Genomic DNA, 24,686 nt, shown 5'->3' with positions numbered 1-24,686 from the left:
ATGTTAATGTTTAGTAAGTGTGGGTGTGAAAGCATATGCATTTTTTAAAAGTATATATAATTGGTATAGCTATATAATCACAATTACATTAGAAGAGATATTAACAGAACGGTAGGTTTTAGGTAGTAGAAGTACCCTGCATTTCTTTCTGTTCCTATTTTCATATCTTTGTAATGCATATGCATTATTTTTATAGTGGGAAAATAAACTTTATTAAACTAAAAACTCTTATAGATATAGCGGATTTACAACTGTAGGCAAATTTATGGCATTAAATGCTTTGTTCTCCCTCGCTCTCAGTTAAAAATAAACTAAGAATTTAACTTAAGGCATTAGAAAAAGCATACACACACAAAATATCAGACTGAAGATATAATCTGAGAACTGAAGGGAAAAAAATCAAACTTAAGCAGAATTTTAACAATCAGTAAACAGAGTAGATTTGAACAAGAAGTTTAAGAGTTAATTCTTTAAAACAAACAGAGTTACATTCCCTCTGGTCCGTTTGATCCCGCCTCTGTCTCTGTTCCGTTCCTGAGTTCATATTGTTCATTGGATTCCTCAAATGAGTGAGGTTATATGGTATTTTTTTTTCTGCCTGGCTTTTTTCACTTAGCTTGATAGTTTCCAGGTTCATCCATGTAGAAGAGAAGATGGGATCAGAGAAGGAAAAGAGATTAATTAAAGTCTATATACATAACAGCATTATAGAGAACAGGACAGCAAATCCAGGAGGGAAAGGGGGAAGGCATTGGGAAAAGGGGGCAGAGGGAAGGCGAGGGGGAATCAGAGGGTGGGGGGAGATATTTGGTAGGACACTTGAATCTATGTAAACACAAATTAAAATCATAAATTAAAAAATACCCCAAACAAAATTAAACTTCTAGCTTGTCTGCTCAGGAAAGCAAACAAAAATTTACAAAATAGCCTGACCAGGCAGTGGTGCAGTGGTTAGAGTGTGGGACTGGGATGCAGAGGACCCAGGTTTGAGACCCCGAGGTTGCCAGTTTGAACGTGGGCTCATCTGGTGTGAGCAAAGCTCACCAGCTTGGACCCAAGGTCACTGGCTCGAGCAAGGGGTTACTCGGTCTGCTGAAGGCCCACGGTCAAGGCACATATGAAAAAGCAATCAATGAACAACTAAGGTGTCACAACGAAAAACTGATGATTGATGCTCTCATCTCTCTCCGTTCCTGTCTGTCTGTCCCTATCTATCCCTCTCTCTGACTCTCTCTGTCTCTGAAAAAAAAAAAATTACAAATAATGTATTTAAATAACAAATTCAGAGATAGTAAAATGTACAGCTTATGCTAATTATGAAGTGAATATTATAATAAATATTAATTAGCAAAATTGACTCAAAAACAATGCTGGAATTGGCCAGTAATATTAGAGAAAATGCCAATTAGCTACTCTCATTGTTAAAGTGATTGTCTCTGAGTAGTAGGATTATTTTTTCCCAGTTTGTGCTCTTTTGTAGTCCCTAAAAATCTTTAATAAGCAGGTACTAATTTTAAAGAAATGCCAACTTAAAAAAAAAAAAACAGAGACCCCATCTCCCAAGAAAAAGTGGACAGTTTGTTCCTTTCTAGCTTTAAACGTAGAAGTAGCTGCTGCCTTTCTAAAATTTAAGTGAAGCAAAATATTGATGTGAAAGGACTGCCAAGGTTCAGAGAGCCTGTTAATGGGCCTGAGCGGACCCGTGACTCCAGGCTGACTGATGGCCCAGGAAACATTAACGGCAAATTGAATTTCTAGATCACTGGCTGCTTTCACGTCTCTCTGATACCTCCAAAACGGGAGGATAGACACACCAAGTACCACACAAAGTACTTTTTCCATATAAAAAGATCTTATTTTTGGAAACGAAAATTACTTTATGTGTATATCCTCTTTATCTTGTTGAATGTGTTTTTATAGGACGTCACGGAAATGGCGCCGTGAGCAGCGCGTGAATGTGTTTTTATAAATGCAACCATTTAGTCACACCCATTTTAAAAATGCCCACTTGGTAATATCACTTTGCTCAGACCAGATAAATGACATTTTGTTCTCCATGGATCTTATATAGTGAGGAAGGCAAATGAAAGAGGATGCTAAAAGTATGAGTAGAGATACATGCAAAATGTGATAAGGGCATTGCAAAGCAAGCGTGTGACTGAAGGAGCATTCCTAAGTTTATGTTCCCAAAGAACTCAAGCTCACTGAATTGTACCTCAAATTAAACAAAACTCAAATCTAAAAGTAATTTTGAGGAATAATCTCTTGGGTGTTTGTTGCTCACATTAACATATCAGAGGACATGCAAGATACTGAGATTAAAAATAATCTGAAGAATTTTGTACAACTCAGTATTTCTCTAAAATGCGTGTCCATGGAACCCACTTTTCTGCAGTCCTTTATAAAAAGCTCAGGGCTCCTATGGGTTTAGGGATACAATTTGAGCAATGTCTATTGAAAGTGTATATTAAATGGGAAAAAAAAAACCTTTTAAATTCTGAACATCAGCTTAGTTTTTGAAGGCTTTTTTAGGCCTTGAAAAATAGAATCAAATCACACCTTTAACACTGCTTCAACTTTTTATTTTTACTTTTTATTAAAGGGAAGTGAAACACTCCAGCTAGAAAGTCTTCTCAAAAGACTGGATTCTAAACAGAGGAGAATCTATGATGTACTCAGTGCTATTTATTGGGAATACAAACTGTTAAATTTCTGGTAGGGCTTGACCTTATCTATTTTATAATGGATGACAACTAACAGCAGAATATTGGTGGCCTTTAATCAAATTGCTTTGCATTCTGAACTAAAGAAGGATACTACAAATATGATGGTGTATCCCCCTATTCTCTTCCTTATATCTACTCCCTTGACCAAATACTGTCATTAACTTTCATGTATTAATGAAATCTGTTATTCATTCGTATGTTAATTCAAGAAATCTTTGCTAACTGCCTGCTCTGTTCAGGCACTATTCTAAACATTGGATATATATGTACAGTGTGAACATACTGACAGGCTTGTAAGCTTACAACTTAGCAGGGAAGATAACCAATGAACACAAATTAACAACATAAACTCAAACAGTACTAAGTGCTATGATTAAAACAATAAGCCAAGGACTTTATTCTTCCCAGATGAGAGGAACACTATAGATTGGTAGCCAGCGTGGGTTTCCCTGTGGAGACTTTTGAGTTGAGAACCATCGTAAAGAGCCAGCTGATTTTTTTTCTGGATCCAGGTAAATGGGCACAAAGAAAACTAGAGAAGTCTGGATTATGTATTTTGGGCCTATTTATCGTTATTTAATTTTTGAAAGTAAAAGAGATTTTCCATTTTAAAAATGACATTTCTCATCCAATAATGGGACTTCTGGATTTAGGTGTGTGCTTTAGCTGGCAAAGTTAAATTTCATCGCTCAATTATTTTCCTTAAAATGTGTATTCATTTTAACTTCTCAGAAAGGACTGTTTGAATAGTGGACAGCTGAAGTTCTCTGTTTCTTTCCTGTCAATGCTTTTGAAGCCTTTTTGGAGGGCAGTATTTCTAAGTGGTATACAGCGTGGGGCAAAAGTAGGCTTACAGCTGTGAGTACATGAAACACAGTTTATTCTTGTTATTATTGATTATTGTATTTTTTTTCCACATGAACAACTGTAAACCTGCTTTTGCCCCACCCTGTATATTTTGGCCTTTTTAAGAATCAGGACATTTGAATGAACAGTTTCTATTATATACTGGTTATTTACAGAGCTTTGGAATTATGTAACTGTTGGGAGTTCTGTTCAGATTTAAAACTCATCTTCTCAGTGGTATTCTAAGATTCAACTGGTTTGGTCCCCATCATTCCAGCTTCTCCACAGCCCCTTTTGGCTCATTATGACCATTAACTGACACATTTTTATTTAAATTTCTTTTAGATGAAATGCTAATGCTGGTTTATCTTTAGAAATAAATTGCAAGTAGAATAGTCACTTAAATGATGAATTTCACAACAAACCATATGGATTATAGAATTCTTACAACAAATACATTTAGGGAATAAATAGAACAAATCATTTAACTCACTTTCAAAATTCAGCACTCCTTGCTTTCTTCTTTTTTTTTAAAGACAAATAGGAGGGTGATTTTATTTACCAAGTGCTCAAAAAGCCAGGCTGCAGGAACAGGAATTTGGCTTTGCAAACTTGTTGTATCCAGTGGAACTCTCTGATTATGCTGGCACAATCTGGCTGGAGGAAAAAAAAACAACACCCTGATAAAATCAAGGGAAGATCCCTTTACCCCTCCTCCCTTCCCATTAGTCCGCACCTTACCAGCCAGAAGCAGATGTCTTATGAAGAGGTTTTGAAGAAAATACCTGTTTTTGTTTTTTCTGAGCCAATGGGATTGCTGAATACATCTTTGACCTGGCACACAGGCAGAGTTCAAATCAAGTCTGTCTTGTCAATCCCTTAATCTTTTTATTTTTATTTATTTTTATTTATTTTTTATTTTTATTTATTTTTTATTTTATTTTAAAGAGTCCTGACTGTGTCCTCTCTGCTTAAAGGCAGTAGAGGCGACTAGTGTTCTCATGCAAGGTGGCTAAGGTGTAGTAGAGTGGCTGATCTTTGATAAACGCAATCTCTTTAATTGTATGCAGGGCCAGGCCTGGGTGGGCATACTGGCAAAGGCTTTTGGGAACCCCACGAGGCAGGAAGTAGGGAGCATCAGTTTCCACAACAATTCTCTCCAATGGGATCTTTTTCAGAGCATCTCGGGCCTGCCAGGCAGAAGAGTAAGTCAGGACTGCTGTGAAGCCCACAGACATGTTAGGAAAGTACTCCAAAAGGGGCTCTATGACTGGATAACTGTTAGTGAAGCAATGCCTATGAATCTTGTAGTCAGAGGGCACAAATTTTTTCATGATGACCAGCAGATCATCATCAGCTTCTCGGCAGTGGATCACCAAAGGCTTCTTTAGAGACACAGCCAGCTGCAGTTGTTTCTCAAATACCTTATGTTGCTGTTGAATTGGTGTAGTGCACTTATAACTGTAATCTAAGCCCATTTCTCCAAAAGCTATAGCCTTGGGGTGCCGTAAGGCTTGCAAAATATTTCTTTCCTGATACCGCGTGTAGTAACGTGCAAAATGGGGGTGACAGCCAAAGGCTCCCCAAACCAGATCCTCTTTCAACAGCTCTTCCCATAGGCCATCTGTTATTGTGCGAGGATCACAAAAATTAGAGATGCAGCCCTGAAATTCCATAGGGAAGGAATGACTATATATTTTTCTGAACTTGGTAAAGGTCCCTTTGAAAGATAACTTGGAAAACAGCATGTCTAAGTGACAATGGGAATCAATGAAAACCTTCTTTAGGCTTTGCTCCCAGCGGTTCCTTCTCAGGGAACTAGATGCATATTCTCCGTAAGTATGTGAAAGTTTCTTCCCTTGGAATGTATTCACCCTCACCATGGCTTCTGAGCTTTTGGGTAAATGAAATGAACAAGAATTTATTGCTGCCTTCAGGTCTCTGGTCCAGTTTCCAGAGCTCACTGTAGAGTTGGAGGAAAACTTACTTAAGGAGCTCCAACTTTTCTTACCAGCCTGGGATGTATTGCTCCTGCTGTCTATGGAGGGATGGTGAGGAGGCTTGGGACTGCTGGTACAGTAGCTGGCATAGTCATGTGAAGGACCACTGTACAAAGAAGGCTGGTGCACACAGTCAGTGGTGAAGGATGAAGGTTTTGAAATTCTTGAGTGACTCAGTGAGTCTGGCTCCTCCTGAGAGAATGTGACTGAAGAAATCTCATCCACATTAGACCAGTCACTTCTTGAAAAAGGATGCTTAATCACCACACTCTCTGTTTTATGCTTTTGGGTTTCTGAATAAGAGTCAAATCTGTCTACTAATTTTAGGGCTGAAGAGCCTTTTTCAAAAGTGACTGCTCTTGAGTCACAAACTGGCTTCTCACAGGGTTTCTCCTGAGCGTCTATAAATACTTTTCTGTCATGAAGGTTGCTGGTATTTATTGCTCTATTTCCCTTCACCATGACTTCTGGGGCTGACACTTTCTTTTTCTGAGGAACAGAAAAGGTGACAGCGCTAGCTAATCTTTCTCCAGGATTGGGTTGTTCTCTAGGGCTTGGTTCTATATTAGTGGCAGCCTTTTCCTTTCCTTTTGGTACTGATTTTCCCAAGATGTTCTGGATAGCTAACCCATAGATCACTGAAGAGCCTTGGTTTTGCTGTCTACCCTTCCTTCTCTGGACCGTATTTGGTTCCTCACTGTTACCATTTTGACTCTCAGCTTTGGCTGCAAATTCAGAGTTCATGGAACTATAGGAACTAGATTTGGAATTCATTCGAAAGCTGTAGTCATCCTTTTGAGAAGCCATTTCTTCTAAAATGGCGCTGGCAGCGTGTCTAGGGGATGGCTAGACAAACGGAAACGGGGAGGCAGTCAGAAAAGGATTCACAGACCCCGCAGGCGTCCCCAAACTACAGCCCGCGGGCCGCATGCGGCCCCCTGAGGCCATTTCCCCTGAGGCCATTTATCCGGCCCCCACCGCACTCCCGGAAGGGCCACCTCTTTCATTGGTGGTCAGTGAGAGGAGCACTGTATGTGGCGGCCCTCCAACGGTCTGAGGGACAGTGAATTGGCCCTCTGTGTAAAAAGTTTGGGGACCCCTGGAAGGAACCCACAGTGCTTCTAATCAGACAGTCCTTGGGGGCGCTCCACCCACACTTGGGCCCACTAAATGGGAGAACGAATTTCCTTGACAGAATCAGCCTGTGGAAAACCGCGGCTTGAATGCCATAAGGCCCCCCCTTGAGCTTTCAGACGCTCAGGACTGCTGGCCTCTCCTAAATGTGATACAGAGCTGTGAGGTGGCCGTCTAGAAAAGGCCACATCGCTGGGCTCCTTGAGGCATTTGTGTTTGTTGGAGGATCCTACCTCTGTGCCGCTCGTACGGTAGTTGGCCTTGTACCGCTGATGACTTTCTGTCAGGTTCGCTTTCTTTCAGCGGTCGCTCACAGTTCTCAATGCGCCAGAGATGTCAAAGCCTTCCACTGAGTTTGTGATTCAGCGCTTTGGAAAAGTCTCAAGGATGTAAGATTTACTAAATGCTCGGCTTGGTGTCTGAGCCGCCATAGTGCCTCAGAGGTGACCAAGCACAGAGCTGCTACCCCGTATGTAAAAGCAGTTCCGGGACATTAAGGCACTTCCGGGTGGGGTGAGGATGGGGCGGGACTATAAAACTCTTCCATATGATTTGGAATACAAGGCCTTTCTGAGATGTCAAAGCCCTTGAAAAGACTGAAAGGTGCTTAAGAGACCGCATACAGTGCCTTTTAGCTGGGCTGCTGGCTTAGTGGATCAGGCCACCAATGTTGTGTAAGAGGTCAGAGCCACATCCAGTTCAGGAGAGGTGAGAAGAACTGCGCAGGACACCATTCTCCCCGCCCACCGGAAGCACTCCCTTCCACCTAAAGCAGGATGGGAGAAAGGGGCGGGGTGGGGCAAAGCCCCGAGGTGGCGGGGTAGGGGGAGGGGGGGAGGTGGCGGGATCTCCACGTGGAGTCATGGACACGTGGGGGAATGAGGCCTAGGAGAGGTACTGTACATGCAAGAAACCCTTTTGATTTATCAGAAGTCAAGCTACCCCAAGAGCTGTCACCATTGATTGACTTTTCCTTTTTTCCCCCATTTTTTTCCTATTTATTTATTTATTATTTTATTTATTATTATTTTATTTATTATTATTTTATTTATTTATTTATTTATTTATTTATTTTGTATTTTTCTGAAGCTAGAAACAGGGAGGCAGTCAGAAAGACTCCTGCATGCACCCTACCAGGATCCATCCGGCACGCCCACCAGGGGGCGATGCTCTGCCCAGCTGGGCGTTGCTCTGTTGCAACCAGAGCCTTTTTAGCCCCTGAGGCAGAGGCCATAGCGCCACCCTCAGTGCCCGGCCAACTTTGCTCCAATGGAGCCTCGGCTGTGGGAGGGGAAGAGAGAGACAGAGAGGAAGGAGAGGGGGAGGGGTGGGGGCGCTTCTCCTGTGTGCCCTGGCCGGTTATTGAACCCGGGACCGATGCTCTACCACTGAGCCAACCGGCCAGGGCCTTTTTTTTTTTTTCAAAATCATATAGTTTTTAAAACATAGTTTAAATATATATGCTTTCTTTTTTTTTCTTTTTTTTCTGAAGCTAGAAACGGGGAGAGACAGTCAGACAGACTCCCACATGCGCCCGACTGGGATCCACCCGGCATGCCCACCAGGGGGCGACGCTCTGCCCACCAGGGGGCGATGCTCTGCCCCTCCGGGGCATTGCTCTGCTGTGACCAGAGCCACTCTAGCGCCTGAGGCAGAGACCAAGGAGCCATCCCCAGCGCCCGGGCCATCTTTGCTCCAATGGAGCCTTGGCTGCGGGAGGGGAAGAGAGAGACGGAGAGGGGGAGGGGTGGAGAAGCAGATGGGCGCTTCTCCTGTGTGCCCTGGCCAGGAATCGACCCGGGACCTCTGCACGCCAGGCCGACGCTCTACCACTGAGCCAACCGGCCAGGGCCTATATGCTTTCAAAGACAGTTTTTCTAGTATGTTACCATTTTCAAATCTGTGGGGTTTTTTTTGTACTCACCATTTCTACATATCCTATTTGTCTTATTGCGACACAGTTTTTAAAAACCATCATTCTAGTGCCCTCATCATAATGCAGGAGTACATAGATGTGCCATAATTCACCAAACACTTCCCTTTTGGTTAACTCTTCAAGTTTTCTCACTCTAGGTTTTTTCCCCCACCTTTAATAACAGAAAATCCTGCAAGGAACATCTTTGCACATATTTCTCTGTATTTTGGTTTTTTTTCTTTGGGTTATATACCGAGAAGTGGAAATTCTGAGAAGAGGTATAGGACATTTTAAAATGTTTCCTACTTAGCACCAAATTGCCCCAGAAGAATTATAGTAATTAACATCCCATTTATGATGAATAATTCTACCAGGTTTATTTAATAGGAGAAACAAAACAGTGACTCGTTGTTATTTAGATTTGCCCTTACCTGATAATTCCTTAGAGTGAATACTTTCCTTTTATTTATTGACATGCTCCTGAATTTTAAGTTTCTCCATTTCTTTTTTATGATGTTTTAAAAGTTAATTAAAAATTATAAAATAAATTAAACATCATATTTTCTAAAATTTTATTACTATTTTTTATTACTATTTTTTATAAACAAAAATTCAACTGAGTAGACTTTAAGATCTAATTGGCTGTATTGAACAACTCAAGAATTGGACACTGTCCCACCTGCTAAATAGAGAGGTGCTCCCAGAAGTATAAAATAGGTTTTTATAGGCAGAACTGAGCAGGACAAGATAGTTATCGAAAGAAAAGAAAGGATTATTTCAGACAATTTGACCTTCTTTTGGAGAAGGGTGGCAGGAATCTAATTAGGTATATTATCTCACTAGAGCTAGAGAATTACAGACTGATTGATTTAAGGTCACATTCCTGGGAGGGGCTGAAACTGCAATGTTTGCTGTCTTGGGAGCAAGTGACTCCATGTAGGCCCTATTGTTTCTTCTGCTTTTTATTTAAAACTTTATTTAGAAAATTAAATTTAACAGGGTGACATTGATCAATAAGAGTACATAGGTTTCAGATAAACATTTCTATAGCATTTGAACTGTTGATTATGTTGTATACCCATCACCCAAAGTCAAATCACTTTCTGTCATTATATATTTGTACCTCTTTACTCCCTTCCCAAACCCCTCATAACTACTTTACTTTTATAAGTCTGTCTCGGTTTTATATCCTACCTATGTGTGAAGTCATACGGTTGTTAGCTTTTTCTGATTTACTTGTTTAACTCAGTAGAATGATCTCAAGATCCATTCATGTTGTCATAAATGGCAATCAGTCATCATTTCTTATGGCTGAATAGTATTACATTGCATATACGTACTACATTTTCTGTATTGACGAACACGTTAGTTGTTTCCAGGTCTTGTCCACTATGAATAATGTGTTCAATTTGCTAGTATTTTGTTTAGGATTTTTGCATCTCTATTCATTAGAGATATTAGTCTGTAGTTTTTTTTGTGTTGTCTTTACCAGGTTTTGGTATCAGGGTTATGATGGCCTCATAAAATGTGGTAGGGATTATTGCTTCTTTTTCTACTTTTTGGAGGACTTTGAGAAGGATAGGTACCAAATCTTTCCACATTTTTGTGGGTTTCTGTATTTCTGTTTTGCAGTTGAATTCTAGTTTCAAAGCTTTATAGTGAAAGAATATGTTTAGTATAATTTCAACCCTTTTGAATTTGCTGAGGTTAATTTCGTTGCGCAATATATGGCCTATCTTTGAGAAAGTCTCAAGCACACTAGAAAACAATGTATAATCTGATGTTCTGGAATGAAAAGTCTTATATGTCCATTTGGTCTAGTGTGTCATTTAAGGGTGATATTTATTGATTTTCTGTTTGGATGATCTATCTAAAGCCATCAATGGTGTGTTGAAATCTCCAAGTATGATTGTGTTTTTGTCTGCTTCTATTTTTAGATCAGTTAGTAGATGTCTTATATATTTTGGTGCTACCTGATTCAGTGCATATATATTAAGAAATGTTATGTCCTCTTGATCAATGTTGTCTTTATCACTATGAAATATCCATCTTTGTCTCTTGTTATCTCTGTTGTCTTTAAGTCAGCGTTGTCAGATATTAATATTGTAAGGTATTTTCCACCGAGGAAGAAAGAAGGATGTAGCCACCAAGTGTGGACAAGCAAAAGCTTTATTTAGAGCGCTCTCGGGTGAGGTTCACTGGTCTGCAAGACAGGGGGCCAGGGAAGTTGCACAGCTTCTCCCACCCAGGGGGGTAATTTATAGTGTTGGTAGGGTGGTGGCGGGTGGCGAAATTTCATTGGCTGACAGTTCTTTTTCAAAATGCTCCTGGGCCATTTCTTTTGGCGGGCATGGGTGTAGCCGTTTCTTTTGGCAGTCATAGGCATGTGTGGTTCCTCATATGACCTTCCCCCATTGCCAACCGACCTTACATTCTGACCTTTTATGTTAGATAGGGGCGCCGCTATTCATCTGGCTACTTCCTGCTGGTTAGGGCCATCATGGGGAAGGGAAGTTGGAGGTGGTAGCTCTGAGGGGAGTCACATATATGGGTGTAGGAGCATCTGTTTGACCATGATTCGAGAAACCTGTGGATGTGGCCCTATAAGAATCTAAGAAAAAGAGGAGCAAATATGAGTAATATGCTGATAATTAGAAGAGGACCTAGGATAGGGGCAACCCAGGTAAGGATGGGTGACTGCCATCAGGAGTTAAGCGAGTTGTAGGAAGAGAGATCCTTGCAGTTTCTCTTGCAGACGGTTGAGGACATTGATGTTTTCTTCCATCAGGCCAGTCTCATTGATATAGTAACAACATTGCTCCCTACTTTAATTCACTCTGGCGGCAGGTTCCCGGTGGGAGGGACAGGAGTAACAAGAAGATCTGCTGGGCCCAACCTTTTGGTGAGCTGAAGATGGGTGGGGCACAGTGGTTCTGACTGCCAGTGGTCCTGCATGGGGGCAAGCTTGAGGTGACAGACATGATACCAAGGTGTTTGCCCTAAGAGCTTGGCTGCAGTAGGAGTAGTCAATATTACTGTATGGGTTCCTGTCCAGCTGGGCTGTAGGGAGCCAGGCTGGAGCTTCCTCAGAAGAACCTTGTCTCCTGGCTGGAGGGGGACCACCAGGTGTGCTTCATCTAGACCCCTTATGGGAGGAAGGGTCTGGTCCACGTGTTTCCTGAGAAGATGGCTGAGTAAGGATAAAAAAGGGAGGTATGTGGCAAGAGGAGGGGGGTTAATAGGTAAGTTGTGATTAATTAGGAGCGGTCTACCATAAACCAGCTGAAAGGGGCTGAGTCCAGTGGGGTTTCTAGAGGTTGCTCTGATTCTGGTGAGTGCCAGGGGGAGGAGGTTTGGCCAAGAGAGTCTGGTCTCGATGGAAAGTTTGGTTGGCTGACCCTTCAGGATGTCATTAGCCCTCTCCATCTTTAAGAGGAGGGCTGATAGGGTATGTGGAGTCTCCAGGTAATGTTGAGAGAGGTGGCAACCTGCTGGACTATTTGGGCAGTGAAGGCCGGGCAGCAAAGGCCGGACCATTGTCTGACTGGATGGTAGTTGACAGTCCAAACTGCAGGATGATGTTTTCAACAAGAATAGAGGCAGTGGTGTCTGCTGTCTCTCAAGAGGTGGGAAGGCTTCTACCCACCCTGAAAAAGTATTGACAAAAGTTAAGAGATAACAGAGTTTTTTGTGAGGAGGCATGTGAGTGAAGTCAATTTGCCAATCTTGGCCTGGTAAGTGCCCCCTCAGCTGATGAGTAGGGAAGCGGGGACGGGGTTCCCCTTGTGTAGAGGCTTTGTAACAGATAGTGCATGCTGCATGTACCTTTTCAATAGTCTGCTGGAGGCCTGGGAAGAAAAAGAGTGGTTGCAAGAACCGATAGAGAGCTTTTGGCCCTATGTGTAAGGAACAGTGAATATCAGAAAGGAGAGTTTCAGCCTGTTCTTTTGGTAGGGCAATTCTATCTCTGAGAATTATCCATTTCTGGTTGTATACATCTCCACCCTTTTTGAGGAGGATCTGTTCTTCCTCAGGAGTGTAGGAAGGTTTCAAGGAGGTGGAAAAAAACAGGAATGGGAGAGGTCCCCGTGGTGAAGTTTCGAGCCGCTGTGTCAGCCCGAGCATTTCCCAAGGCCACTGGGTCCTGAGAAGTTTGATGGCCCCTACAATGTACCACGGCCACCTCAGCGGGTATGTAATGCCTGCAGAAGTTTAGAAAGGAAGGTAGCATTGATTATGGGGGAGCCCATAGTAGTGAGGAAGCCCCTTTCCTTCCAGAGGGCAGAGTGGCTGTGGGTGATAAGAAAGGCATATTTAGTCAGTATATATGGTTATGTGTTTTCCCTGGGCCAGAGTGCGTGCCTGTGTGAGGGCAATTACCTCTGCTTTCTGGGAGGTGATGCCATCTGGCAGCTGTTGGGTTTCTAGGGTAGAAGAGGTGGTGACCACTGCATAGGCCCTCTGTCGTCATCCGTCGGGTCCCTGTACAGAGCTCCCATCTACAAAGAGTATTAGATCTGGATCTTTTAGAGGGGTATCTGATAATCCATCTCAGGGTCTGTTGAGGAAATCTATTAGCTCTGTAAAAGAGTGGGTGGGTTCCGGAAATGTCGTTGGAGCTAGTAGTAGAGTGGCTGGCTTGAGTCGGGGAGAGGGCAAAAGCGTGACTGAAGGGTTTTCAATGAACAAGAGATGGTATTCTTGTAAGTGGGAAGGACCTAACAGAGAGAAAGACTTATGTGAAAGGAGGTCGGTGAGTTGGTGGGAGGAAGAGACAGTGATGGGTTGAGAAAGGGTGAGCTTAATAGTCTTCTTGGTGAGTTTAGCTGCTGTGCCAGTGCCCGGAGGCAGGGCTGCCAGCCTTTGACGGTGGTGTCCAATTGTTTAGAGAGATATGCCACGGGGCAGTATGTAGGCCCCACAGGTTGAGTTAACATGCCAACAGGATTGTCATGTTTTTTGTCAGTAAAAAGGTGGAAGGGGTGTCTGAGGTCAGGTAAAGCGAGAGGGGGGAGAGGCGATAAGGGCATCTCAAAGGGTAGAGAAAGCTCTTTTGATGACCTTGGGGGATGTGAGAGGTCCCATGGGAGTCTGTTTCGCAGCATCATAGAAGGGTTTAGCCAAGAGAGAAAAATTGGGAGTCCAGTGTTGAAAGAAGCCTATTAGACTGAGGAAAGAAAGAATTTGATCCATGGTGGTAGGAGACTGCAGAGGGTCTGAGTTCAATCTAGAGTGAGGCCTCGGGTGGTGGGGGTTAAGGCGATGCCCAGATAGACTATGGACTGAGAGTGAAGTTGAGCCTTAGTAGAGGAGACACGATATCCCTTTATGGTGAGGAAGTTAAGAATGGTGGCAGTGTATCTTCTTGAGGCAGACAGGGAGGGGCTGCAGAGGAGTAGGTCATCTACATATTGCAAGAGGGTGCTTGTCTTGAGATCGCATTTGCAGCCAGATCTTGAGCTAGCACCTGCCCAAACAGGTGTGGGCTGTCCCTGAATCCCTGGGGTAGGACAGTCCACGTAAGCTGTCGGGCTGTGTTAGTGTCCGGGTCAGTCCAAGTAAAGGCAAACAGAAAGTAAGAGTCAGGGTGTAGAGGAATGGTAAAGAAGGCATCTTTGAGGTCTAGGACCATGAAGTGAGTGGTGTATGAGGGAATGTGTGACAGTAATGTGTAAGGATTAGGGACTACTGGATGGAGGGGAACTACTGCCTCATTAATTAGACGTAAGTCTTATACGAGGGGATAAGCCCCTGAAGGTTTTCGAACAGGAAGGATTGGGATATTGCAGGGAGAGTCTGTGGGGATGAGTAAGCCTTGATTCAATAGGTGGGTAATTATTGGTTTAAGGCCTGTCAATGATTTGCCAAAATGGGGAATTGGGAGGGATTCTTCAAGCGGATGTGTACAGGTGGGTTGTGGGTCGCTACCACTGGGATCGAGGTGTCCCAAATTTGGGGGTTGACAATAGGGGGTGTGATCAGGTTAGGGTGATCTGTAGTAGTGGGAAAGCCTTCAGCCATGAGTAGTAGAAGTAGGTGGAAAGATGCTGTCAGGGATGGTGTCAGTTGGATAGTGGCTCTGAGACTTTGTAGAATGTCCCGATCCAGAAAGAGTACAGGTGAGGGCATAATTAAGAAGGAGTACGAAAAGTGGATTCTGTTCAAACTGCATGTCAGGGGTGGCGTGTGAAGAGGAAAAGAAGGGGTTCCATCCACTCCCATAACCGAGACTTGTGAGGGAACTAGAGGTCCAGAGTGTGATGGCAAAACAGAGAAGGTAGCCCCTGTGTCCACAAGAAATGAGATGGACTTACCCACTACCTGCAGTATTACCCTGGGCTTGGTGAGTGTGATGGGGAGGTCTTCGAGTCAGGCCTGGTCAGTTGTCTTTGAGGTTGGGGAGTTCTAGTAATGGGCCCGCCTGGCTGACTTGACCTCCCATTTGGTTGGCTTGTCCTTCACGTTGGGATGCCGAGAAAGAGCCTGTTACTCGAAGGAGGCAATTTCTCTGCCAGTGACTGGGCTGCTTGCAGTCAGGGCAGGGCTTAGTGGGCAGCCTCCGGCAGGGGCACTGCCAGGCCCAGTGACCCTCTTTGCCACATTTAAAGCAAGATCCAGGTGGGGTTCCTCTTTGCAGCCCAGACTTGGACTGGGCACCTCCATTGCCTTGCCCCTGTTGATCTGCCGGCCTCAAGGCTGCCACAAGAGCCTGGGTTTGGAGTGTCACCTTTTGCTGCATGCAGGTCTGGCAAGCAGCCTCAGCCTTTTCCTCTGGACCATTAAAAACTTTAAATGCCATGTTCATCAGGTCTCGGATAGGGGTTTAGGGGCTGAGAATAAGATGTGGAGGGCTCCTGGGGAACCTGGCACCCAGATCCGGCTGAAAATGCTGGAGCCAGAGGCAGGACAGGGTCAGGCCTTCCTTCAAGAAGACTGGTGCTGGATCGTGGGATCAGGAGCGCTGTAAACCTGGGTAGGGGTCAATGGCCAGCAGAAGGCGGCCTGATGGGTTAGGGGCTTAAGAACACAGTGGAGAAGGGAGGGGCTTCTGGCTGGCAGGGGAGGGGACTTCCTGGAAGGAAGAGACCCAAGTGGAAGAGGTCTGCAGAGGGACCAGAGAAGGCTCCTGAGAGAGGGGTGCCCCCAGGGGTCAGGCAGGAGGGGGAGAGAGTTCTTCAAGGGGGTTGGTGAAGGAGGAAAAATTAGATTAGAAGCACAGGGTTTAGCTGAGGTTTCTCTGGCTAAAAGAACCTGTGCCATAGAACAGGTGACACAGAGATTAGGACGGGAGCACAAATACCAGAAGTCCTGAACATAAGGGATCTCCATTTCCCAGTTCTCTGGCAATAGTTTTGTAAATCGGTGAGGGTGTTAAAGTCAAAAGTCCTTTTAGGAGGCCGCCTGCTCTGGTTATCCAGTAGGTATCGTGGCCAGGCCACAGTGGAGAAGATCAGTTTCTTCTTCTTTAGGGAGGGATCTATGCTTGAGAGATTCCAGATAAGGCACCCTATGGCTGTATTCAGCCTTGGGGTGATCAGAGATGAGAATTGGCATCCTACAACTCAATCTCTGGCCACCAGACAGGCAGAGTGGGAGTATCTGGGATGTCTCCATGGGCACACATGCACTCAGAAAGGGTAGGAGGTCCCTGATGCAGCTGCAATTTTGGACAGGGAGTCTCAGTTTTGGAAATAACTGAGGGGAGGCCAGAGGCAGGGGACTTACTGCACCATGTGCTGAAGTGGGTGGGAGTTCGGAGGTCCCTGGTCTTCCTCAGAAGGGAAGAGGAGAGGAGCGGCCCTTGAGGACTTAAGCTCCTCCTGGGTTTCATCACCAAATGTAAGGTATTTTACGCCAAGGAAGAAAGAAGGATGTAGCCACCAAGTGTGGACAAGCAAAAGCTTTATTTAGAGCGCTCCCAAGCGAGGTTCACTAGTCCGCAAGACAGGGGCCATGGAAGTCATGCAGCTTCTCCTGCTGGGAGGGGTGTAATTTATAGTGTTGGTAGGGTGGTGGTGGGTGGCGAAATTTCATTGGTTGACAGACAGTTGTTCTTTTTCAAAATGCTTCTGGACCATTTCTTTTGGTGGGCATGGGTGTGGCCATTTCTTTTCTTGGTCATGGACATGTGTGGTTCCTCATGTGACCTTCCCCCATTGCCAAGTGACCTCACAAGTATGGCTATGTCTGGTTTTTTTGGTTATTATTTGCTTGGAGAATCATTTTCTAACCTTTCACTTTGAGAATACTTTTGTCCTTGCAGCTTAGATGTGTCTCTTGAAGGCAGCATATGGTTAGGTTTTGCTTTTTGATCCAGTCTGCTACTCTGTGCTTTTTATTGGTGAGTTCAGTACATTTACATTTAGGGTAATTATTGACACTTGAGGATTTCCTATAGCCATTTTATGTTTTGTTTTCTGGTAGCTCTGTGTCTTGTTTGGTTTTTCTCTTTTGTGTTTCTGTCAGTTGTTTTTGCTTGGTGTTACTCCATACTTCTTTCCCCTGTTTCTTTTTATTTTGACCTATATGTTTCAGTAGGGGCTTTTATGTGGGTGGTTACCATTAGGTTATTAAGAGAAAAATGTTCATATATACAAGACTCCTTTGTCTTATGAGTGTTTCTGCACTCCATTCTCATTTGCTACTGCAGATCTTTACTCTATCCCATTTTATGTTATTATTGTCACAGATTGTCTTTGTTTATATTGTTACCTTGTTGGAGCTTTTATTTGTAGTTTTGATTTGTTTTCTTCTCTGTATCTGATAGAATAACCCTCTGGACTATTTCTTGCAGTGGAGTTTTTTGAGTGATAAATTCCCTCAACTTCTGTATATCTGCAAAAGTTTTTATTTCTCCTTCATGTTTGAAGGGTGATTTTGATGGATATAGTATTCTTTGCTGGTAATCCCTCTTTTTCAGTACTTTGATTGGTTCCACTGTTTTCTGTCTTGTAGAGTTTCTGCTCATAAGTCCAATGATGACCTAATGGGCCATCCTTTATAAGTTATGTTCTTCTTTTCCCTAGCTGCCTTGGGGATTCTTCCTTTGTCATTGATTTTTGACAACTTTTTTACGATGTGCCTTGGAGAAGGTCTCTTTGGGTTGACATAATTTGGCATTCTCCTTGCACTTGATGATCTAAGTCTTTTCATAGGCATGGGAAGCTCTCAGCAATTATTTGTTTGAATAGGCTCTCCATTTCCTTCTCTTTCTCTTCTTCTTCTGATATACCCATTATTCTTATGTTGCTCTTCCTAATGGAGTCAGACAATTTTTGTAGAGTTCTACTTTTTTTTTAAATTTGTGAGTATCTCTCTTCTCTCTGTAGCATTTTTAGTTGCCTGTTTTTGATGTAACTGATTCCCTCCCCTATATGGCCTATCCTATTAGCTAAACTTGTTAGCTCATTTTTCAATTCATGTATTGAGTTCTTCATGTCTGTCTTTAAAGTTTCAATACCCTTGGTAAAGTACTGATTTTGTTCATTAATTTGTTTTTTGAGCTCATTAAATTGCCTATCCAGTATTTTCTCACATCTCTTTTGTGTATTTTCAGAATTTCTGTTGTGAATTCTCTATTGTTTAACTCTAAGGTTTCCATGTGATTGAGCTTGCTTTTTGGAGATTTTTTATTTTCTTTCTGAACTATGCCTCATTCTTGTGTGGCCATGGTATTTAATTATTTCTTCCTTGATGGCATTTAAGAGTAGTACTATTAAGAACTTTAACAAAAACAACTTAAAAATGAAAAATATAATGAAAAACATGAAAAATTTAAATATGACCAGTAAAAAAAGGAAACCATAAAAACAAAGAACAAAAACCAGGAAAATCAAAAACACAAAATAATAAGAATAAAAAAATGTAAAAATGAAATTCAAAAGAAGAAAAACTGATTTCAGTTTTGAGAGGTTTTACTATTTTCTTCCAGTAGGTGGTGCTTTATTAGAAGTTTTAAAAAATAATGTGAAATTCCTGGGGTGAGCTCTGCTGAGATGTTGCTGTTGCAGTGATGCAGGTGGGGCTGCAGTCGGTTTGTGGGTGGGATGTGTTGTGAGGGCTTTACAGCTTTAGTAATGGTGATCTCAGGCCTCCAGGCATTCCTCCTCACATCTCAACAAACCTGGGGACCAGATGCGGAGCTCCTCTGTTCTTTAAAAGAAAGAGTGTCTCTGGATAGTTAGCTATGGGGGTCTCTTTCTTCCACTCTTCGTACTCCTGAGGTAAGGGAGGTGGCATCTGGGAGGCTACAGGGGCTGCACTTTGGTTTTTCTGTCTCTGCATGAATACAGGCTGCTGGCAGACCATGGTAACACTGTCTATGACTTCTTGATCTGCCATTGCTTTTGTTTAGTATCTCCCCCCTGTACTTCTCAGTTTCTCTGTTCCTCCCAGCAGAGAGAGACAGTCCAGGCTTCTCCACTTTCTGGAGCTCATGCAGATGAAACCCAGGATGTCCGAGTTTCCTTTCTCTCTGGAGCCCATGTAGGAGAAAAACAAAAACAAAACAAAAATAAAGACAAAAACAAAAAACCTAGTCCCTCCAGGCTTCTCTCCTCTTTGGAACTCCAGAAGACTAAATCCCAGACAAGTTGGGGCTCTCTTCTCTCCAGAGCTGACTGTGATTGTGTGTTATCTTCTGCCCCCTTCTCAACCCTTTCCATCTTTGGTCCATTTGGTATATGGATCTTTTAGGCTTGCCTGCTAGCCCAACTGGGATTGATTTGCTTCATTATAGCTGTTCAATTTGTTGAAATTTCAAGGAGAGAGATCAGGGGTATCTCTCAAGCCACCATTACTCTTATGTTATTTCGGCTTCTTCTTGTTCTTCTTCACATTATGTTATTTGTTTTTAATTATATTTTGGTCTATTAAAGTTATAACTTGTTTTTGTAGTCAAATCTTAATTTTTTTCTTTCACTTTCTTTTTCTCACAAGCCTAGAATAATCATCTTCCCTTTCAAGACTTTGACAGGCTTATAATTGTTTTTTGGAGGGTAAAAGAGGTTGATTTGTTATATTTAAGTTAATAATCCACCTGGTGTTTACCTTGGGTTATAATTTATTTTAAGTAGGCATATATACTGATGCTTTTCCAAGTTAGTGCTTTTTTCACTTGTTGATATGTGACTTCTCTTTCATCAGGTGTTAAGTTTCTATATGTAATAGAGTCTATTTCCAGACCTTCTATTTTTTTCCACATACTAATATGTCTCTGGTTACTGTGGTATAGCACTATTTTAATAATTAAACCATTATAATAAAGTGTAAAGTTTAGGAGAGTTAAGTCTCCTACATTACCCTTAATTTTTGTAATTATCTTTAATAGGCTGACATGTTTATCATAATGACTTAGAATTGTTATTCTTTTAATTTTCTCCAACATATGAATGAAATCTCTACTTGAAATATGGTAATTTAGTCTGCTGATTTGAAATATTTATCCTATTAGTCAAGTTCTTCTCTATCTTATAGTAAATATTTTTAGAGTTTTATCAGGGTCACAGAGTTTTCATTAAAACTAATATTAATTGTTTTTTAATATTTTTATTCTATTGTGAAGATGCTTTTTTCCTCTGTATTTTCAGCTGGTTATTGCTGGTACATTAGAATATTTTTGATTCAGTTGTAATTATGCTGAGATCTTTTTTTTTTCTTAGTTTTTTTATCTTTGCCTATGCCATTATTTTATCTATTTATAATGATACTTTGTTCCTTTATTATTCATATTTTAACATCATACTTCCTTACATTGTCCAGAATTCCTAAAAACAATATTAAATGATGATGTTGGTACAGTCATTTTTGTTCTATTCCTGATTGTAGTAGACACATAGTTTAAGTATAATGCTGTATATTTAGGCTATTGTTTTAATGCAGATGCTTTTTAATCTTGTAAAGGAATTACTCTTATTTTTTAATATGTATGTGGTAGAAAATGGTATGAGATTATATATACTGCTCACAAAAATGAGAGGATATTTCAAAATGAATATGAAGCTATAAAATATCCCCTCATTTTTGTGAGCAGTATATTTTTTCTTATTTCTTAATTTATAAACATCTTTACATCTGTGAGGAAAATACTGCTTTTTATATGTGTAGGTGGTTTATAACTGTTAGGAACTATTGAATTATATTTGCTTGTATGTATATATTTATTTATCTATTTATTTACTTAATTTTTAAGTGAAAGGAGGGGAGATAGTGAAACAGACTTCCACATGCACTCCGACCAGGATCTACCTGGCAACTCTGTCTGGGGCCTATGCTCAAGTACCAAGTTATTTTTAGCACCTGAGGCAGATGTGCTCAGACAAACCAAGCTATTGCCACCAGCCAGGGCCTATGCTCAAGCCAATCAAACCCCTGGCTGTGGGAGGGGGAGAAGGGAGAAGGGGGAGAGAGAGGGTGAGAAAAGCAGATGGTTGCTTCCCATGTGTGCCCTGACTGGAATCAAACCTAGAATGTCCATGTGCCAGTTGTATTCTCTCTCCACTGAGCCACCGGCCAAGGCCTTGCTTGTATTTTAGTTAGAATTTTTGCTGTGCAAATCATGGCTTGTACATTGTAATCATCTGGGGAACATTAAAAATCATTGGTGCCTGGGCTCTTTCTGAGAAATTCTGATTTTATTGTTTATGTGTCTGTCCCAAGCATCAGTTTTAAAAGCTACATAGATGATTCTAATGTGCAGCCAGGGTGAGAACTATTGCTCCACAATTTACTTTTTTTGTAGTAGGTCTATCATATGTTGCAATTCACCTTTGTGGGTTTTTTTAAAATTATTTTTGGTATCCTTGGAGAGTTATATAATGTTGGATAATTTTCTTTTTTATGAAAGTTTGATAATTTGAATCCATTAGTAGATCACCTTGTTTGGAGACTTTGTTGGGGCAATTTTGGTGGTAATTTCTTTTTTGCTTCTCATTTGGTTATTAATTTATTCATGTGATTTTATATTTCACAATTCTTACAGAAATATTACCTCTTTAATTGTGACTTCACATTTATTTTTCATAAAAGCGTGTATAATTTATAAGATAGCTTATATCTTATAATTTAGTATATCTTTGTCATATACTTTTTCATTATTTATTTATATTCTGAATCACCTTTGCTAGAATCTTATCTCTTTTATTTATTTAAAAAACTTGGATTTATTTGTTGCAGTTGTTTTTGTCCTTTCAAATTTATGTATTTGTACTTTTATTGTTATGCTTTCTACTCGTTTTCATTATGAAAAGTTTTTGCACTTTCAGAAATTTTGTTTCATTCATTGCTCACTGGTTCAAAACTCTTAACTGCATTTCACAATAAGTTGAAGAGCTTTTAAAAATACTAATGCTACTCTTACCCACTCCAAGATTCTGAGATAATTTATTTAGAATTGGTACTGTTTGTTTGTTTGTTTTTTAAGTTCCTAATGCTTAGTCATAGATAAGAATTGTGGAGTTAGCACACTTAACTAAGTTCTCTTTATATTCTTGTATGTAATAATCTAAATCCAATAATTTACCCCAAATTTACAGATTTTTATGTATCTTATAGATTTTTACATCTTTAAATTTTATTAATTTCAATATTATTTTGTCTGACTGGTGTTGGCACAGTTGGTAGCACATCAACCTGGAATGCTGAGGTCCCAGGTTCAAAACCCAAGGTTGCCAGCTTGAGCATGGACTCATCAGCTTGAGCATGGGATCATCAACAAGATCTCAAGGTTGTTGGCTTGAACAAGGAGTCACTGGCTCAGCCTAAGACCCCCGTACAAGACATATATGAGTAGCAATCAATGAAGAACTAAAGTGAAGCCATTATGAGTTGATGCTTCTCATTTCTCTCCTCACTCTTGTAAAAAAAAGAATATTAGCCATTTACCAGTAGTATACGCTGTATATTTTTAAATATACGTTTTATATTTTAAAAATTATTCTTAGCACAATAATTATGCAAACCAAAACCCATTTTAGACTGTAGTAAAGGAAAGAAAGCATTTATTTGAACAAAAAGAGCTGCAGGTTGGGAGACACCACTTGAGAAAGCAGCCTAATTTCTGTTCCACCAAGACAAAGGGAAGGCCGCCTTTTATAGAGAAAGTTGCCGCCTTTTATGGAAAATGTTCCCACCCAGGTTTCCAGTTTGCTTTATTTTATGCAGGTTAGGGCAAGTCTCCATTTATTAGTCAAAAGATGAAACCAGAAACTTACTGCAGTGGTTGACTCACAGGGTGTAAGCATCAAGGGGAATAGTATAGGAGGTTGAGATCTCGTCTGTGTCTTTTCCCGAAAAGCAGAATGCATCAGAGACCTCTGTCAAAAATGGCTGCTAGACTCTGTTATGAACTTGGTCTTAGTTAACCAAGAGAAGTCTATTTTTAGAGACACACAGGGTTCTGCAAAAGTAGGTTTACAGTTATGAGTATAATAAAGAGTTTATTCTTATATTATTATTTATTATTGCAATATTTTCTTTACGAACAACTGTAAACCTGCTTTTGCCCCATCCTATATTTCTTCTTGGAATTTACAATTGTTTATTAGGAGTGACAATTTTTGTTTATAGTTACATGATACATTTAGAGTAGTATTACTTTGTGCTTAATGACTAGAATTTATGTAATTTCTGTATTTTAAATTTATTAAAAAAATTAGCCTTTTAAATTTTATTATTTTTAAAAATTAGCCTATGTCAGGGGCGAAAATATTTTTCCCTTTACACTTTTAGGTTCTTGGCTGAGGTGTCCCTGTAATAAAGGACAGATTAACAGAAGAAAAACAAACAAGCTTAATGTGTACCACCTGTATACATGGGAGACACCCAGGAATACTGAACAGTTCACAGAAATGGTTAACACCAACACCATAAACACCATCTCTAGCTAAAGACATAAGATGTGGGCCCTAGCCAGGTAGCTCAGTTGGCTAGATCAACATGCTGACATGCCAAAGTTGTGGGTTCAATTCCTGGTTAGGGCACATGTAAGAACCAATGAATGCATAAATAAATAGAACAACATCGATGTTTCTTTTTCTTTCTCTCTCTCTCTTCTTTCCTCTCTCTCTTCTTCCCTCCCTCCTTCTTTCTCTCTCTAAAAATCAATAAAAAATAAAATAAATAACTATGTAAGATGTCATGGGAAGGGGAGGGCACGGTGAACAAGGGTATGGTTGTTGTATAGAGTTAATTCCTTGCCTCTGCATTGATTAGAATTTCTAAAGATTTAGAGTCATCCTTCTCTTCCTGATACAGAGAGGAGGACACCCTTACAAATGGAGATTTCCCTTATAAATGTTAATGTCTATTAAAAAAGGGTAACTTTTACTCTGTTTTCAGAACTTCTCCAGTGTCTGCAGTTTCTTAAAAATAACTATCCTAAAATAATCCTTATGCCAAATAGGCATATTTTGATGTGACAGATTCTGCTCCCCTTCACTTTCATGATGGAGTTCTGTAACCATGTATTCTCAAGGGACCAGAACATGAACTATCAGTATATCCCTTTTGCAGAAATACTGAAGTCTGGCCTAAAATAATGTCTTTTTCCTCTCTCTCTCTCTTTCCATTTAGCATCCTTTATTCTCTTTTAGTGCATCATTGGATTAATAAATAATTAATGATTACATACATGACAGTGTTATCAACTGATCTATGCCAATTTGGTCATTCCCAAATATATATCAGTGGTATACAATACATAGAGAAAGTAAAAGCTATGAATATTCTCTCTATACTTTACTACTCAATTACAAAGAAAGAAGAGTTTCAGATTGAATACTACTGCAGGGGTGGAAAACTTTTTCCTTCTTCCTTCTAGGTTCTTTGCCTGGTCTACTAATTAAATTAACTTAAAGCAGATTAACCAGAGGAAAGCAAATTTTGTATTTATGAAAGCCCCATAAAAATACAAGACTTTATGGCAGTCTGGTAATTGAAGTTTACATCCATCCTGAGCTAAAGATAAAAGGGAGTAGGGCTCTGGGACTTCAAAAGAGAGTAGGACGTCACGTGAAGTTGAGTAAAGCAAATGTTTGGCAAACAAATACAGATAAATCTTTCTGATAT

At 40.9% G+C, this 24,686-nt stretch overlaps 2 protein-coding genes across 2 annotated transcripts in view; one reads left to right on the top strand and one right to left on the bottom strand.

Annotated features, from left to right (window-relative positions):
- The window catches only part of EFHC2 (EF-hand domain containing 2), a 283,160-nt gene that overhangs the window by 39,414 nt on the left and 219,060 nt on the right, over nucleotides 1-24,686 (top strand). The gene's annotated exons all lie outside the window — the stretch shown is intronic.
- Nucleotides 4,544-13,092, bottom strand: LOC136317281 (putative deoxyribonuclease TATDN2). Its single transcript, XM_066249923.1, has 4 exons — nucleotides 13,002-13,092; nucleotides 11,458-12,268; nucleotides 8,631-8,793; nucleotides 4,544-6,418 (listed from the first exon to the last, which is right to left on the bottom strand). Exons 1-4 carry the CDS (start codon nucleotides 13,090-13,092, stop codon nucleotides 4,544-4,546), a joined length of 2,940 nt encoding a protein of 979 aa, XP_066106020.1.

The sequence above is a fragment of the Saccopteryx bilineata genome, chromosome X (genome assembly GCF_036850765.1).
Source record: "Saccopteryx bilineata isolate mSacBil1 chromosome X, mSacBil1_pri_phased_curated, whole genome shotgun sequence".
NCBI lineage: Eukaryota > Metazoa > Chordata > Mammalia > Chiroptera > Emballonuridae > Saccopteryx > Saccopteryx bilineata.
Note: the sequence above shows the minus strand (reverse complement) of the source record. Positions and strands in the feature narration are given on the sequence as shown.